The 13,400-nt window shown below is 54.0% G+C and overlaps 1 protein-coding gene across 3 annotated transcripts in view; it reads right to left on the bottom strand.

Moving 5' to 3' along the window:
* Nucleotides 1-13,400, bottom strand: part of KIF9 (kinesin family member 9) — a 42,651-nt gene that overhangs the window by 8,577 nt on the left and 20,674 nt on the right. For all 3 annotated transcript variants that reach the window (XM_045856839.1, XM_045856840.1, XM_045856841.1), the window contains 7 exons: nucleotides 11,836-11,913; nucleotides 5,563-5,631; nucleotides 4,664-4,768; nucleotides 3,434-3,489; nucleotides 2,582-2,672; nucleotides 1,961-2,094; nucleotides 12-203 (listed from right to left, as the gene is read on the bottom strand). In XM_045856839.1, coding sequence (XP_045712795.1) covers nucleotides 12-203; nucleotides 1,961-2,094; nucleotides 2,582-2,672; nucleotides 3,434-3,489; nucleotides 4,664-4,768; nucleotides 5,563-5,631; nucleotides 11,836-11,913 — 725 coding nt within the window. The remainder of the gene's footprint in view (nucleotides 1-11; nucleotides 204-1,960; nucleotides 2,095-2,581; nucleotides 2,673-3,433; nucleotides 3,490-4,663; nucleotides 4,769-5,562; nucleotides 5,632-11,835; nucleotides 11,914-13,400) is intronic.

The following is a 13,400-nucleotide window of genomic DNA, read 5'->3' as shown; positions in this document are numbered from 1 at the left end:
CAGACGGTCACCTGGGTGGGCGCTGTTCCTCCTTGGGCGACTCGGAGGGAAGGGTCTCGAAGTTGGAGGTCTCCCGGTCCCGCGAAAGCATGTCTTTCACATCTCCATCTTTGGAGGATGCGGTCAGCTGGGTCTTGGAGGTGGAAATGTCCACGTCCTTGCCGCTCACAGGGCTGCCGGCCCCATCCTTCCTTGCCGCGGAGCTGGAAGGGGAAGGCAGGGAGACCCCAGGGCTCCGTCAGGCGCAGGGAGGTGTCTCCCACGCTCACGGAGTGACCTTTCTCAGCACTTACACACCAGAAGTGCCATCCTGCTCAGCCCCTGTCTTGGCCACATGCCTAGGCCAGAGGGCAAAGAGTATGACCTTGAGCCACCACGCAGCTGAAGAGAAAGAGGAGAGCCTTCTCCTTTTTATGAGGATAAGGAACTGTCCCTTCAGCAGTCTCAGCAGGAGACAGCTGGGAAGAGTAGGACATCCATCCCCAGGTGTGAAAGCACAGGAACCTGGAGGGTGGCTGCAGGCTGCTCACAGGACCAGCTGGCTGCTGAGGTACTAGTCACACAGGAATCTCTGGGAAAGAGCTGCAGAGCCGCCATCCAGGCTGGGTCTGCCTGTGGACCAGTGGGAAAGCAGGACAGGTCTGCTCTGACTGTCCAGGACCTGCACTCCCTCCCAGCCTACATCAGTGACCACCCCAGCCCCCAGGAAAGTGGCCACCTGCCCTCTCCAAGTGATGACACACGGGTCCTCCCCGCAGAGAGGCACATCTGAGCAGGCCTGAGCTGACAGGAGGATGGATGCCCGCAGTTCTTTCTGCTGTTTCCTCCTCTTTTCATTTTCTTGTAACAGATGTGCTTTGGTGGGGGAGGGAGCAAGCATCGATCCCCCTATTATTGCACCGATTACCTGGCGGCCGAACAGAGAGTGCTAGGGTGTAACTGCCCTTCCTGGAGAGCAGGAGGCAGCCAGGGGCGTCAGCAATCCCTGCTACCCAACTCTGCACCCGGCTGTACAGTAACGACAGACTCCCATTTCCTTTCCTGGTACAGGGACTGCATTTGCTCACTCACCCTCACAACAACCCCAGGGACTCTGATGCTATTATTATTCCCACTTTATGTTTTAAATTTTAACTTACTGATTTCAGAGAGAGAGAGAGAGAGGAAGGAAGGGAGAGAGAGAGAGAAACATCAATTTGTCATTCTATTTATTTATGCATTTACTGGTTGATTCTTGAGTGTGCCCTAACTGGGGATCGAACCCGAAATCTTGGGGTATCAGGACAATGCTCTGACCAACTGACCTACCCCACCAGGCTTATTATTCCCATTTTAGAGATGAGAAATCAAGGCACAGAGAGGCTCTCATGCCTTAAACAAGGTGACCCCATGGGTGAAGAACGTAGAGTAAGGAGGTGAACACAGGCATCGCCTCCAGAACCCGTGCTCCAGAACCTGTCCACCACTGTACACGTGATGCACAACGTGGCTTAATAAGAGTGGCTCATTGAGTGAACCCTGACCCTCTTCCCACCTTGCACACACAAAGGGTCTCGCCTGAAAGGTCAGCTGGAGCTTTAGGGTGGTGTGAGTGCCCCAGAAGGACCCTGTTGGGAGGTGGGGTTTCCACGTGAGATACTGGAGAACAAATGCTGGCGCGGCTTCTCACTTCAGCTTGACTACCAGCAGCAGTGTGACCTTGAAAGTGATTTCCCCTTTCTGAGCCTCGATTTCCTCATCAGTAAAATGAACTCCCAACTCATGGGGTTGCTGTGCAGATGAGAAGTGGCCAGACCCGCCTGGGCCCCGCAGACGTTACTGGTATTGGCAGCAGTGACATGCACTGTGACCATATAGTTGCTAAGACATCAGGGGGGAAAAGGACGATAGTTTGTCCTCCCTTTCACCAGCCAAGGAGGGCCAGGTACCGACCAAGCAGAGCAGCAGGAAGGTCACTTACCCGAGCTGCTCTTTCAATGTCTTCTTGGACTTGGCTTTCTTCCCGGATTTGGCAGAAAAAGGGGCAACCCCAACTCCGAAGCCTTGTCCGTCAGGCTCGCCAACCAGGTGACCATCAGCATCTATAAGCCCTGCCTGGATAGAGGCCAGCCACAGGGCCCAGGGTTAGATGAAGAGCAGGGGCCCCTCGGGCACCCAAGTGTGTATGGGCCCAAGGCTGAGATGGGCATGTTTAGCCCACGCCAAGATGTGGTGGCTGCTGCTGCTGTTAGCTTCAGGCTGTCCCCAGAAATCTGTCTCTGACCACCCCATCAAAGGTCCACTTTCCACATTAACTCCTCTCACTGATCTGGTGTTTGACTCCACACCCTGAGGATCCTAAGGGCTGTTCCCACCCAACTTCAGGAATTGGTCCTGCTTGTTACTAGCCTTGTCTCCAGTTCTGGAGATCATTTTGAACCATACGTGGTTTACTCTTGCACAGGTCACCCCACACTCATCCTGGTGTCACCTTTACCTGTTCCCAGACTGGCTTTAGTGCAGGACACTTGCGGCCTCTGGAAAGGACTGGGGATAGGAAAACCTGACACGAATGCTGTCAGCAAAAGGCAACTGTGCTTACCTTCTGGACAGCAGAAATGGCTGCAAAGTCATTCTTGTCTATGAGTGTGTACTTCCGGCGCAGACTGGACTCTACTTCCTGTTCTTGTTGGCTTGGGGGAGAGAGTGAAAGAAAACTTCACACTGGGGGCCATGCTGAGCCATGTACTCGAGTTAGAAGTCATTTGGGCATGGCCCCTTGCACAGGAGCCAGGCCTCTACTACGAACCAGAACAGGCCAAAGCAGCTCACTCTATGCCCTGAATCCCCACTGCACATAATGCCCATCGTCAAGCCCGTAAATCTGCAGCGCCCACCCGACGTGCCAGGCTCAACTGCTCCAAGACGACTTGAACAGGACTGTAAGCCTGCACTGGGACCCCACTTCCCCACCTGGGCTCTGTCTCGAGCAGCCCTTTGGAACCATGTGATCAGCGTCTGTGATACTACCCAACACCCAACATAAGCCACTCAGGCCACAGGGATATATGTACCCAAAGAAACCACAAGTGCCTCCTGAGGCGGGGCTTGGGGAGCAGAGATTAATCACGATGCCCTGCTCTGGCCACGCTCAGGGGGTCCTGGGCAGTGGATGAACTCAGGAAACATCCACTAGGGGCTGCCTCCTCTCCAAGTAGCCCTTGAGTGGAGGGCTGTCGTCCAGGCTTCCCCCGGGGAAGGGAAGGGTGGGAGGATCTGAGCGCGCAGGGGCAGAGCCTTTCGGGGCACCAGGGGCCTGGGCACATCCCGAAGACTCCCATCTGGCTCCTTACGCCTGAGAGAGACATGTGTGTGCTCGGAGACACGTCCAAACCACAGGAAGTGAAGACAGCAGTCCGACGGAGGGGCTGGGTGGGTCGGGAGGGTCCCTTACCTCAGAACCACCCGGAACTGGTTGAACACCTCCCGGATCTGTCTGAGGTTAATGATCTGCAGAGAAGAGAGCTAGGCAGACGTTAGATCCTGGCACCATGGGGCCCAGGCTGCGTCTCCGTTCTCGGAGAAGCCGGGAGCCCTGGGCTAGGCACTGACCATCTGTCTCAAGAACAGGGCATCTGCAAACAGCCTTTCGACAAGAGTGGCAGCACAAGCCTTCTCAAGAACGGGGAACACCTGATTAGTAGTTTTCAACCTAAGTATCCACTAGGGCTACAAAAACCACCTTTTCTAAGTGGAGATCTCTGTAAAGTCAAAACGACTCTAGTTCTTGAAAATACCAAGGAAAATTTAAATAAAATTTGTTGTCCCCAGCTCTTGCTGACTTTCACGAGGTTCCCTTACAAACCTTTCTATGTGGGTACAGACACACACAGGCTTGTGGCTGGAGGAAGGCCATCCGTCTCCCTCTTGGCCCCACAACCCACGAGCATTACCCTTGACCCAGGGTCAGTCTGGGGCAGCTCTTACAGGGCAGGCAAGAAGAGCCCACCCCTCGGTTGTCCCAGCTGCCCACGGTAACAGGATGGGGGGTCTGCCCGTGCAGCTCCCCGATGAAGAGTTTGCTGGCCTGCACTGTAAAACCACGATGTATCTTCCCCTCTCAGGGCCCTTTCCTATGTGGCTGTCTCCCTCCTTGGCCCACTCCAACGTGGGTCTTACGGGTCTGTCTTATAGACAACCAGCATGATCATCATCCTTTAGTGGCCTTATTCCACCTGCTACAGCCAGCACCGGAGGTGCTACAGCTCGCTTCATCCCAGCTCGGTTCCATTCCCCACTCTATAGGTGGGGCTCCCAAAATACACAGGGTGGGCATTTCACTGAGGTCACTCAGCAAGGAGACAGCTTAGCTGGTATTCGATCCAGGGCAGCCCGGCGCCAGGACCCGCTTGTGTCCCGGGGTGGACTGCCTCCTGTGTGTACAGCTGTTCAGGCTGCTAGCCATTCCGTGGGGTACCCACAGCCTCGTAACCCTATACATGGACGCTGAGACCTTGGTGGGCTGAAGGGGCTCTGAGGCCAGGGGTCCACCACCACCCACCCTACACCCATTGCACCCACTCAGTGTCAGGTTCCATGGCCAGCACAGCACATGTTGGGGTGTGCCCAGGTCTGAGATGCCCTGGTTGGTTGGACATGGGGGTCCCGAGGAGGGGCTCCTTACGTCAATCTCGTCCAGCGTCCCCTCCAGGTACCTCCGCACCTGGGAGTTGATCTCGGCAATCTGAATTTCATCCAGGGCATCGTAGTTCACCAGGGAGCGGTTGGCCTTGGAGGAGGATGACATACATGTCCATGAACTTGAAGCACCTAAGCCCACGCAGGGGCAGCGGGGGACATTCTGAGAACTGTGGTGGGGAGGATGGGCACAGGCCCTGGCCACCGAGCCTGCTCCACCCCCTTCACCACCAGGTCCTGGTGGAGAGAGCCTGACTCACAGAGGGCCAGGTGTGCCTGCCAGTCAGCAAGGGACAGCGGAGTCGGTGAGGGAAGCAAAGGCTCCCCAGCGTGGGCCTGCTCCTCCAAGCCAAGGGGGTGCTGCTGGCAGATTCTGAGACGAGGGCCGTGGGAGAGCGGTGGCTGCACCTGCCTTGAGGCCCCTCTGGGCCGTGAGCAGCAACCCAGGCAGGCTGCCGGAGGACTCCAACCCCAGCCCCGGCACTCCCGGCTCCTTGCAGCCACCCCGCCACACCCCCAGCCTGCCCCACCTCCCCTGATCCTGACCCATCATGTTGTCGGCCCCGCACCCTAACCCGACAGGCCTCTAGCCCCCTTCCCCTTTTCCTCCTGCCCACTGCCTGCCTCTGTTCCCTGACCACCCAACGCCTCTGTCCACCAGGCAGCACTGGTCCCCTAGCCTCTCCCCCACAGTCTTTGTCCCTCCAGCCTCCCTGCCTATGTGGCCCCCTTACCCATCTGGCCCCCAGTCCACCCAGACCTTCTGCCCATCCAGCCTCCCTGCCCTGACCCTCTTGCCCCCTCCCCACCTAGTACTTCTGCCCCCCGACCTGACTCAGTCCCTCGAATATTGTAGTCACCCCAGCCCCACCTCCAGCCCCTTACCAGGCTGTCATGGATGGCTAACTCCTGCTTGAGCAGTGCCAGCTCCTTCTCCAGGTTCTTGACCATTCGCTGCCAGGGAAGCATAGTTGGTGGGGACGGGGAAGACAGTCAGAGTGGCCACCCTGCGTCTTCCACTTCAAGCCCACGGTTCCCCACCCTCTGCTCGGATTCTCTAGCCCTGCCCGGTGGTCCACGGGCTGTGATCTCAGCATCTGGACGACTCCCTCGCCACTGGCGACCGTTCCCAACTAGGGTGGGTTTAGGGTCTGAAGGCCTCAGCAGCCCCTGGCCTCTGCCTCTCACAGTGGAGGAGACTAAGAACAGTGAGCACAGCCACCCCCGGGGCCACGTCAAAACCCAGCTCCCGGGAGCGCCCGGGATATTCCCAGCGTACGGGGGTGGGTGACGGCCCTCGCAGGGCAGCCCACGCCTCCAGGATGCCTTCCGGGCACGCCCTACCTCTCACCTTCACCCTGCCCGATCACTGCACAAAGGCGTCCCCATTCCCACCGACGATCGTGTCACCTCCAACTTTTGCTGCTACCGACAGTGCCGTGCGAACCTTTTTGTACTCTTATCTCTGGGCCCGGATAGGTGTCGGCAGGGTAACAGCGATCTCTAGGGCTCTGCATGACCAGCCCCCCATCGCAGCGTCCGTGCTGCCCTCCCCACCCCCACTGAATGGGCGCACGGCCGCCTCTGCCCTGCCAGTCTGCTCTGCCTGGGACGCCCTTCTCCCAGGCATCCCCACGGCTCACTTCTTCGCCTCCCTCAAGGTTTGGTTCAAAAGCTTCCAAATTAGGCACACCTCGATTACCCGAACTGCCCCCAAAGCCCACACCACTCTTTTTTAAAACTCTTGCTCTAGTTTTTTCAAGGCACATGCCTACCAGCAACACACTCTAGAGCACGCTGTCTAGTAGAACTTTCTACAATGATGGAAATGTTCTGTATCTGCGCCATGAGCCACTTACAGCGGTTAAATACATGGAATGTGATGAATGTGACTAAGGAAGTAAATTTTAATATTTTTAATAACTTTTTTTTCAGATTTTATTTATTTATTTTTAGAGAGGGAAGGGAGGGAGAGACAGAGAGAGAGAAACATCAATGTGCGGTTGCTGGGGGTTATGGCCTGCAACCCAGGCATGTGCCCTGGCTGGGAATCGAACCTGGACACTTTGGTTCCCAGCCCTCGCTCAATCCACTGAGCTACGCCAGCCAGGGCAAATTTTAATATTTAAAAAATTTTAACTACTTTAAGTAGCCACATGTGTGTACTGGCTACCATATTGTGAAACATTAAAATGTACCCTATTTGGTTTTTAAATGTTTGCGAACTGAAAGGTCGCCGGCTCCATTCCCTGTCAGGGCACACGCCTGGGTTGCAGGCCAGGTCCCGGTTGGGGCCGCGTGAAAGGCAGCTGCTCAATGTTTCTCTCTCTCTCTCTTTCTCCCTCCCTTCCCCTCTCTCTGAAAATAAATAAATAAAATCTTTTTAAAAAAATAAATTGTATGTATTTCAGGTGTGCAACATGTTTTGATATACCACATTTTGCCATGTATAAGGCGCACTTTTTTTGTCCATATTTTTGAGGGAAAAATAAGGATGCACATTATACATGGGTATAATGATTACATTCCATGGGTATTCTAATCCCATGTTTAATGCGCACAAAAATGTGAATGTGCATTATACACGGCAAAGTACAGTGTACACATAGTGAAATTATGACTACAGCCAAGCTAATTAGCATAACCATCTCCTTACCTAGTCACCATTTCTCTGTGTGTTAAGAGTATCTGAGCCCTGGCTGGCGTAGCTCAGTGGATTGAGTGTGGGCTGCGAACCAAAGCATTGCAGGTTCGATTCCCAGTCAGGGCACATGCCTGGGCTGCAGGCCACGGCCCCCCAGCAACCGCACATTGATGTCTCTCTCTCTCTCTCTCTCTCTTCCTCCCTCCCTCCCTCCCTCCCTTCCCTCTCTAAAAATAAATAAATAAAAACCTAAAAATATATTTTTTAAAAAAAGAGTATCTGAGATTCACTTTCTTAGCAAGTTTTCGGTATATGACACAGTATTATTTACTATAATCACTATACTGGGCATTAGATCCTCAATACTTGTAACTGAGAAATTGTACCCTGGGACCAACATCCCCCCATCCCTCCACCTCAGCCAGCACTCCCGGTAACCACCCCTCCACTTTCTCCTCTATGAATTTGACTTTTTCTAGGTCCTACATACAAATTGGATCATGCAATATTTTTCTCACTGTGTCTGACTTATTTCACTTGGCATAATGTCCTCCAGGTTCATCCATGTTTTTGCAGACAGCAGGATCTAGAATTGACCTGTTTCTTATGTTTATTGTATCTGTCTCTCCCAATGCCAGCAGACTGTCAGTTCTTCAAGGACAGAGATTTGTGTTTTTATTTGTACACTAATGTATCCCAAGTGCTTTAAAAAGTGCCGGGCACATAGTAAACGCTCCATAAACTCCAGGTGAATAGGTAAATGATACAGTTCCAGAAACAGTTTTACATTTGACAGATACTGTCTGAGTGCCTTTCATGTAAGAGACGAAAGGGACTTTACGCCGAGAACCTTCACTATAAAAAACAGGGCTCCCTTTAGTTGTCAAAAAATGGCCACTGGAGGGAGTCCCTGACAGTGGGATCCTGGGACCAAAGCTGTGACCAGTCCACAGCAAGGGGTGGCAAAACCCTGGAGTCCCGGTGGCTCTGTGGCAATTCAGGGCACAAAGCCTGGTAGTTGAGGCACAGGACCGGTGTCCATCCTGGCTCTGCCCCTCTGGGCAGCACCAAGATTGTCTCCTTCGGGTGGGCTTCCTACGAGGTGAACAGGAGAGGCCTGTCAGCCAGGCCCTGCTCACCCCATCCCCGCTCCAGGCTGAGGGGTCTCAGCTCTAGAAAATGCCTCATGCCATAGCTAGGCAAAGTGTGGCTGAACTGTCGGGGGTCTCCAGCTAGATGACTCTGTCCAGTGTGGTGCAGGGAGCGCGGCTTAGCCCTTTGGGCCAATCAGGTGATGTGGGGCAATGGGCCATCTGCTCCCATGGGTCACCAGCCTCCATGTCACATCCCGAGAGCATGCAAGCCACTTCCCCTGATGCCTGGCATGTTCAGTGGCCTCCTCCTGCCCTCTTCTACCGATCAGAGAAAAAGTGCTCGGAAACACAGGGCTGGAACAGCAGACCCCACGGAACATGGTCCGGCAGCACCTCCTGGCTGACCATGAGGGTTTTATAAGGGGGTTCCCTTATAAAAATTAGGAGCATTTTCTGGGTGGAATTAATGCCTTGGAAAAAACACAGACTCATACAAGTTCCCCGATGGGCAGGTGCTTTCATCATAAACGTAATGGAAAATTCACAGAGTTCTGCTTAAGTGCAGCACCAGGCTAGAAGCAGCTCGCAGCCTGCAAAGTTTCCCCACTGCAACCCCACTGCATCCTGCAGGAGCACATCCCCCGAGTCTCCCTCTGCTGTCTGCTCATGCCGAGACTCACAGCCTTTATACCACAGAATCACAGCCTTTATCCTCACAGAATCACAGCCCATGGAGTGGCAGGCTCATTAGAGGTCGTCAGTCCAACCTCCCTAGTTCGCAGATGAATACTCTGATGCTCAGAAGCTGAGCAGCTCACCACATGGAGCTGGTAACAGAGGTGAATCAGGAACCTGGTCCCCTGCCTTACGGCCAGGCCCACCAGCCAAGGAAATTCTGCAGAAGCTATTGCACCCTCTTGAAAACAGGTGCCAGTACTGAAGACGGTCCTGGGAACAACCTGGGAGTACCGCCGCTCCAGTCCAGGAAGGGCAGCGACCCAAACAGTTTTCCATGTCTCTCTCAAGGACTCATGCATATAGAGGAAAACGCTCATCATAAGGATTGTAAGCACATTCACATTTGAGGACATGGAAGTCTGGCTGTCCAGGACCAAGAGTGCAGGTTTCAGAGCAGAGATCGCATTAAAGAGCAGGCAAGCCCTCGCTGGCAGGCACAGCACCCACCCAGCCAGGCTCACAGGTGGTAGTGTGAGTGTCCTGAGCTAAGAGAACACCAAGTGAGAAAATAAGAAAAATAAGTAAACATATCAACTTCAAACTACAGAAAAGCACAGAAAACAATACCGTGAAAATTAGACCACCCCAAAATCTGAATTTAATGGCATGCTGCCAATTGGCTTTTTTTTTTTTAAAGAAATAAAATATTTCAGCCCTGGCTGGTGTGGCTCAGTGGGTTGGGCGTCGTTCAGTGAAGCAGAAGTTTGCCAGTTCGATCCCCAGTCAGGGCACCTGCCTGGCTTGTGGGTTCGGTCTTTGGTCAGGGCACATATGAGAGGCAACCGATTGATGTTTCTCTCTCACATTGATGTTTCTCTCCCTCCCTTCCCTTCTCTCTAAAAATAAATAAAATCCTTCTTACAAAAAGAAATAAAACATTGCAGATAAACATGAAGTTCCTGTGTGCCCCAGTCCAAGTCCATTTCCCCGGACCTCCCAGAGGGAGCCTCCAGCCTCATTTCTGTGTTTTCACTATCATGTGCTTTTTCCCCACTCATATGCATATACAGATGGTACCCTGTTCGACTTAAGACTCTTTGACTTTATAATGGCGCAAAAGTGATATGTGTTCAGTAGAAACCAGCTAGGCTAAATGATATTTGGTAGGTTAAATGCATTTCAACTTACAGTATTTTCAACTCAGGATGGGTTTATCAGGCACAACCCCATCGTCAGTCGAGGAGCATCTGTGTCCATAAATAATCATCAGTGCTGCTTTGCATGTTTTTATGTTTGGTGTAGATGTGAGATGCTACTGTTCGGGCCCCTTCAGGCCCCACTCGAGATCCTCCGAGCTCACTGCCCTAGCTCTAGCTCCCTCCCTGCACAACCCCTTGAACTACTCTCCCCTCAAAGGCTGGTGGTCATGTTCCTAACTTTTCACCGTTACAATAAGCTGTGTGAGCACTGCACGCTGTCAATCCCTTTACACACATACCTGGGAATGTCTCTAGATTATATAAGCAGAACTGGCAGGCAGATCTGTAGAAGTGAGGAGAGTGCTAGGTAACATTTACTGAGCACTTACGACCTGACAGCATGGTGCTGAGAGGTTTCCACCCATCATCTTAATTCTTTCTAACATCTTTTGAGAGTGTGTTCCGTTACTGCCCAAGTTCACAAAGGAAGAAACTGAGGCTTAGAAAGAGCATCTTGCTGATGAAGAGGCCGAGGCTCTTCACGACGGAGCCAGTGGTTCTCCAAGCGTGGCCTCGGAACAGCCCCAGCAGCAGCAGCAGCAGCAGCAGCACTGGAGGACTGCTAGAAATGAGAATCCCCAGGCTCCGTCCCAGACTGACGCAAGCAGGAACCACGGGGACGGGCCCAGGGACCTGTGACTAGACAAGCCCACAGGGTGAGTGATTCTCACGCCTGCTCCAGTCAGAGAACCAGCTCCAAGCTCTGCTCCCTCCTCCACCGCCAGACTGGGCATCAGTCCCGCGGAGCCACCAGCACTGCCCTTTCCCTTCAGGATTCAGAATCTGGGGAGCTCAACTGGTCTGTCATTAGCTTAAGGCATGCAGAGGCTCCTATTTGCAGGAAATACGATGCCATAAGAATTTTCAAGGAAAGTCAAATGATCGGTAAATGCGTGCTTACTTTACTAGAAGCTGCCAGAAACGCTCTCCGAAGGGGTTGCAGCTGACCAGAAACAGAGAGGTGTTCCCGTTTCAGGATGTCTTATCATCATTTTGCACTATCAGAAAACCTCTAGTTTTTGCTAGTCTGGGGGTGAAATTCCACTGAGGTTTTAATTTGTGTTTCCCCAATCAGTGCAAGTGCTGAACATTCCCTCTGGTCGGATCCTGAGGGATCCTCAGGCTGGGAGCAAAGAGGTTCCGCAGTGACACCCGCAGAGGAGTCTGGGAGATGGTCCACACTGGTTCACCTCTGAGACAGCTTTAAGGAACTTCCACACCGAAGCCCAGGGCACTCAGTGGCCCCGATGCCCTACATGTGCCTGGATGGAGGCCCTGACCTAGCCCTTTCACCTTGGTGGCAGCTCCCAAGGGGGTGTCCAGGGACTCGGAAGACTCGGGCCTGCCCCAGAATGGAAAGGGAGTGACCCAGGGCTGCATCTTTGGTCAAGGCAGAAAGCGAAGCCAGGCTCGTGTGACCCAGGCAGCAGACCCACACACCTCCTGCACAGCGAAAGGCTTGCCCGCAAGTCCCCCTTAGTACCTCAGCATTATACTTCTCGTTGATGACAGGCTCAGTGGTGACCAGCTTCATCCTGCTTGCGAACCGCAGTGAGGACAGCTAAAAATAGATCAGACAGACCTCTGTGTTCGTGGGCAATTACTGATGAGCAGAGACATTTGCAAGACAGGCGAAAGGAGCCCACCAGCAGTAACAAATCCCCGCTTAAAGACACATTCCAAACTGGACTGCAGTGTCCCCTGGGCCCGTGAAATCATGTCGGGGAGGTCTTGCCCGGGTCCCTCTGCAGGGGCAGCGAGCCAGGGTTAATTATGGCGGGGGCCCACGAGGCAGACACACAAGCAGGTGCTAGGGAAAGGGCGCCAACACTGCCCCACTGCCCTGATGTCACCTGAGGGGTGGAAGGCTGCCACCCCAGCAGTGGGAGCAGCCAGGGGCGGCACAAGGCCGGCCTGAGATCTCAGCCTCATACCATGCTGGGCTGACTCAGAGCCCTGAAATAGGGAAGCAGACAGCAGACTTGGTGGAGGGGGGAAGCGGGTCAGATGACCCAGAAGTGGCCCAAAGGAAGGACGGAAAGGGCTCTTCCCTTGGCAGTCCGGCTGGGTCAGAGCTCTGGCACTGACCAACCATGCAACCTCGGACAGGTCTTGCAACTTCTCTGTAGAATCGGGGAGACCGGCCTCACAAGGTCACAGCAGACAAAGTGCCGAGGCGTGTGCTGTGCTCCGGGCAGCACTGAGCCTGCAGGAGGACCCCATGTCATCACAGTCGGAGCTGCTTCTGTGTGGGGTGGAGTCGGACTCCTGCTCCAAGCACAGCAGCGAGTGTGGCTGCTGCTCTCCCACTGCGGTTCCTGCCCCTCGCACAGACGGAGTGTTGACACATAAGGCAACGTGACCCCATGAGGAGCCGTTTTAAAGTTTTAAAACAGTCGGAGAAGAGAATCACTAGCTCCCACACCCTCAGTATGTCTTTGTCCCAAGCCCTGAAACTACCCCTCTCCCCACACTGCTCCTCGGGACTCTGTGGGCTCAGTTCTGGGCGCAGACCTTGAGCAGTGTGGGTGCAAGCTTCTGGGTGTAGCAGGTACCAGGAGAGTTGCTCCCTGGGCAGCCACTGTCTCTGGGGTGGGGATACAGGGACAGAGGCCTTCCACTGTCTCGAGGGGCATCTTCCTCAACCAGGCAGCCAGGAGGCCCAGTGTTCACATGGCTCCTCTTGGGATGCAGCCATGCTTTGCGATGCCATGATACAGCGGGTTCCTGAAAGCTCCCTCGGGGGGTGCTGCCTGCACGGCAGAGGGAGCTCCCTTCCCTGGCCTCCCTGGTCCCAGGACACTCAGCAGGAAAGCTTCCCCTGGAAGCTGGGAGGCCCCGCAGGAACGCACTGCTCTGCGGTGTCCCTGGAATGACCTCAGCGGATCATCCAGACTGACTGAAGCTTGCCCTAAACATCCGCACTAGAAAAGCAAAATGTCTAAGGAGCGCTTTCCAAACCTTATTACGACGGGCGGCCCTTCAGAGGAAAGAGGGAGCCCCAGGCTGTGTACCCAGCTGTGTGGGCTCACCTGTGTCACTGTCTCA

The sequence above is a fragment of the Phyllostomus hastatus genome, unplaced genomic scaffold (genome assembly GCF_019186645.2).
Source record: "Phyllostomus hastatus isolate PE091 unplaced genomic scaffold, TTU_PhHast_1.1 phas_scaffold_129, whole genome shotgun sequence".
Classification (NCBI taxonomy): domain Eukaryota; kingdom Metazoa; phylum Chordata; class Mammalia; order Chiroptera; family Phyllostomidae; genus Phyllostomus; species Phyllostomus hastatus.
This window is presented reverse-complemented; position numbering and strand designations above follow the sequence as displayed.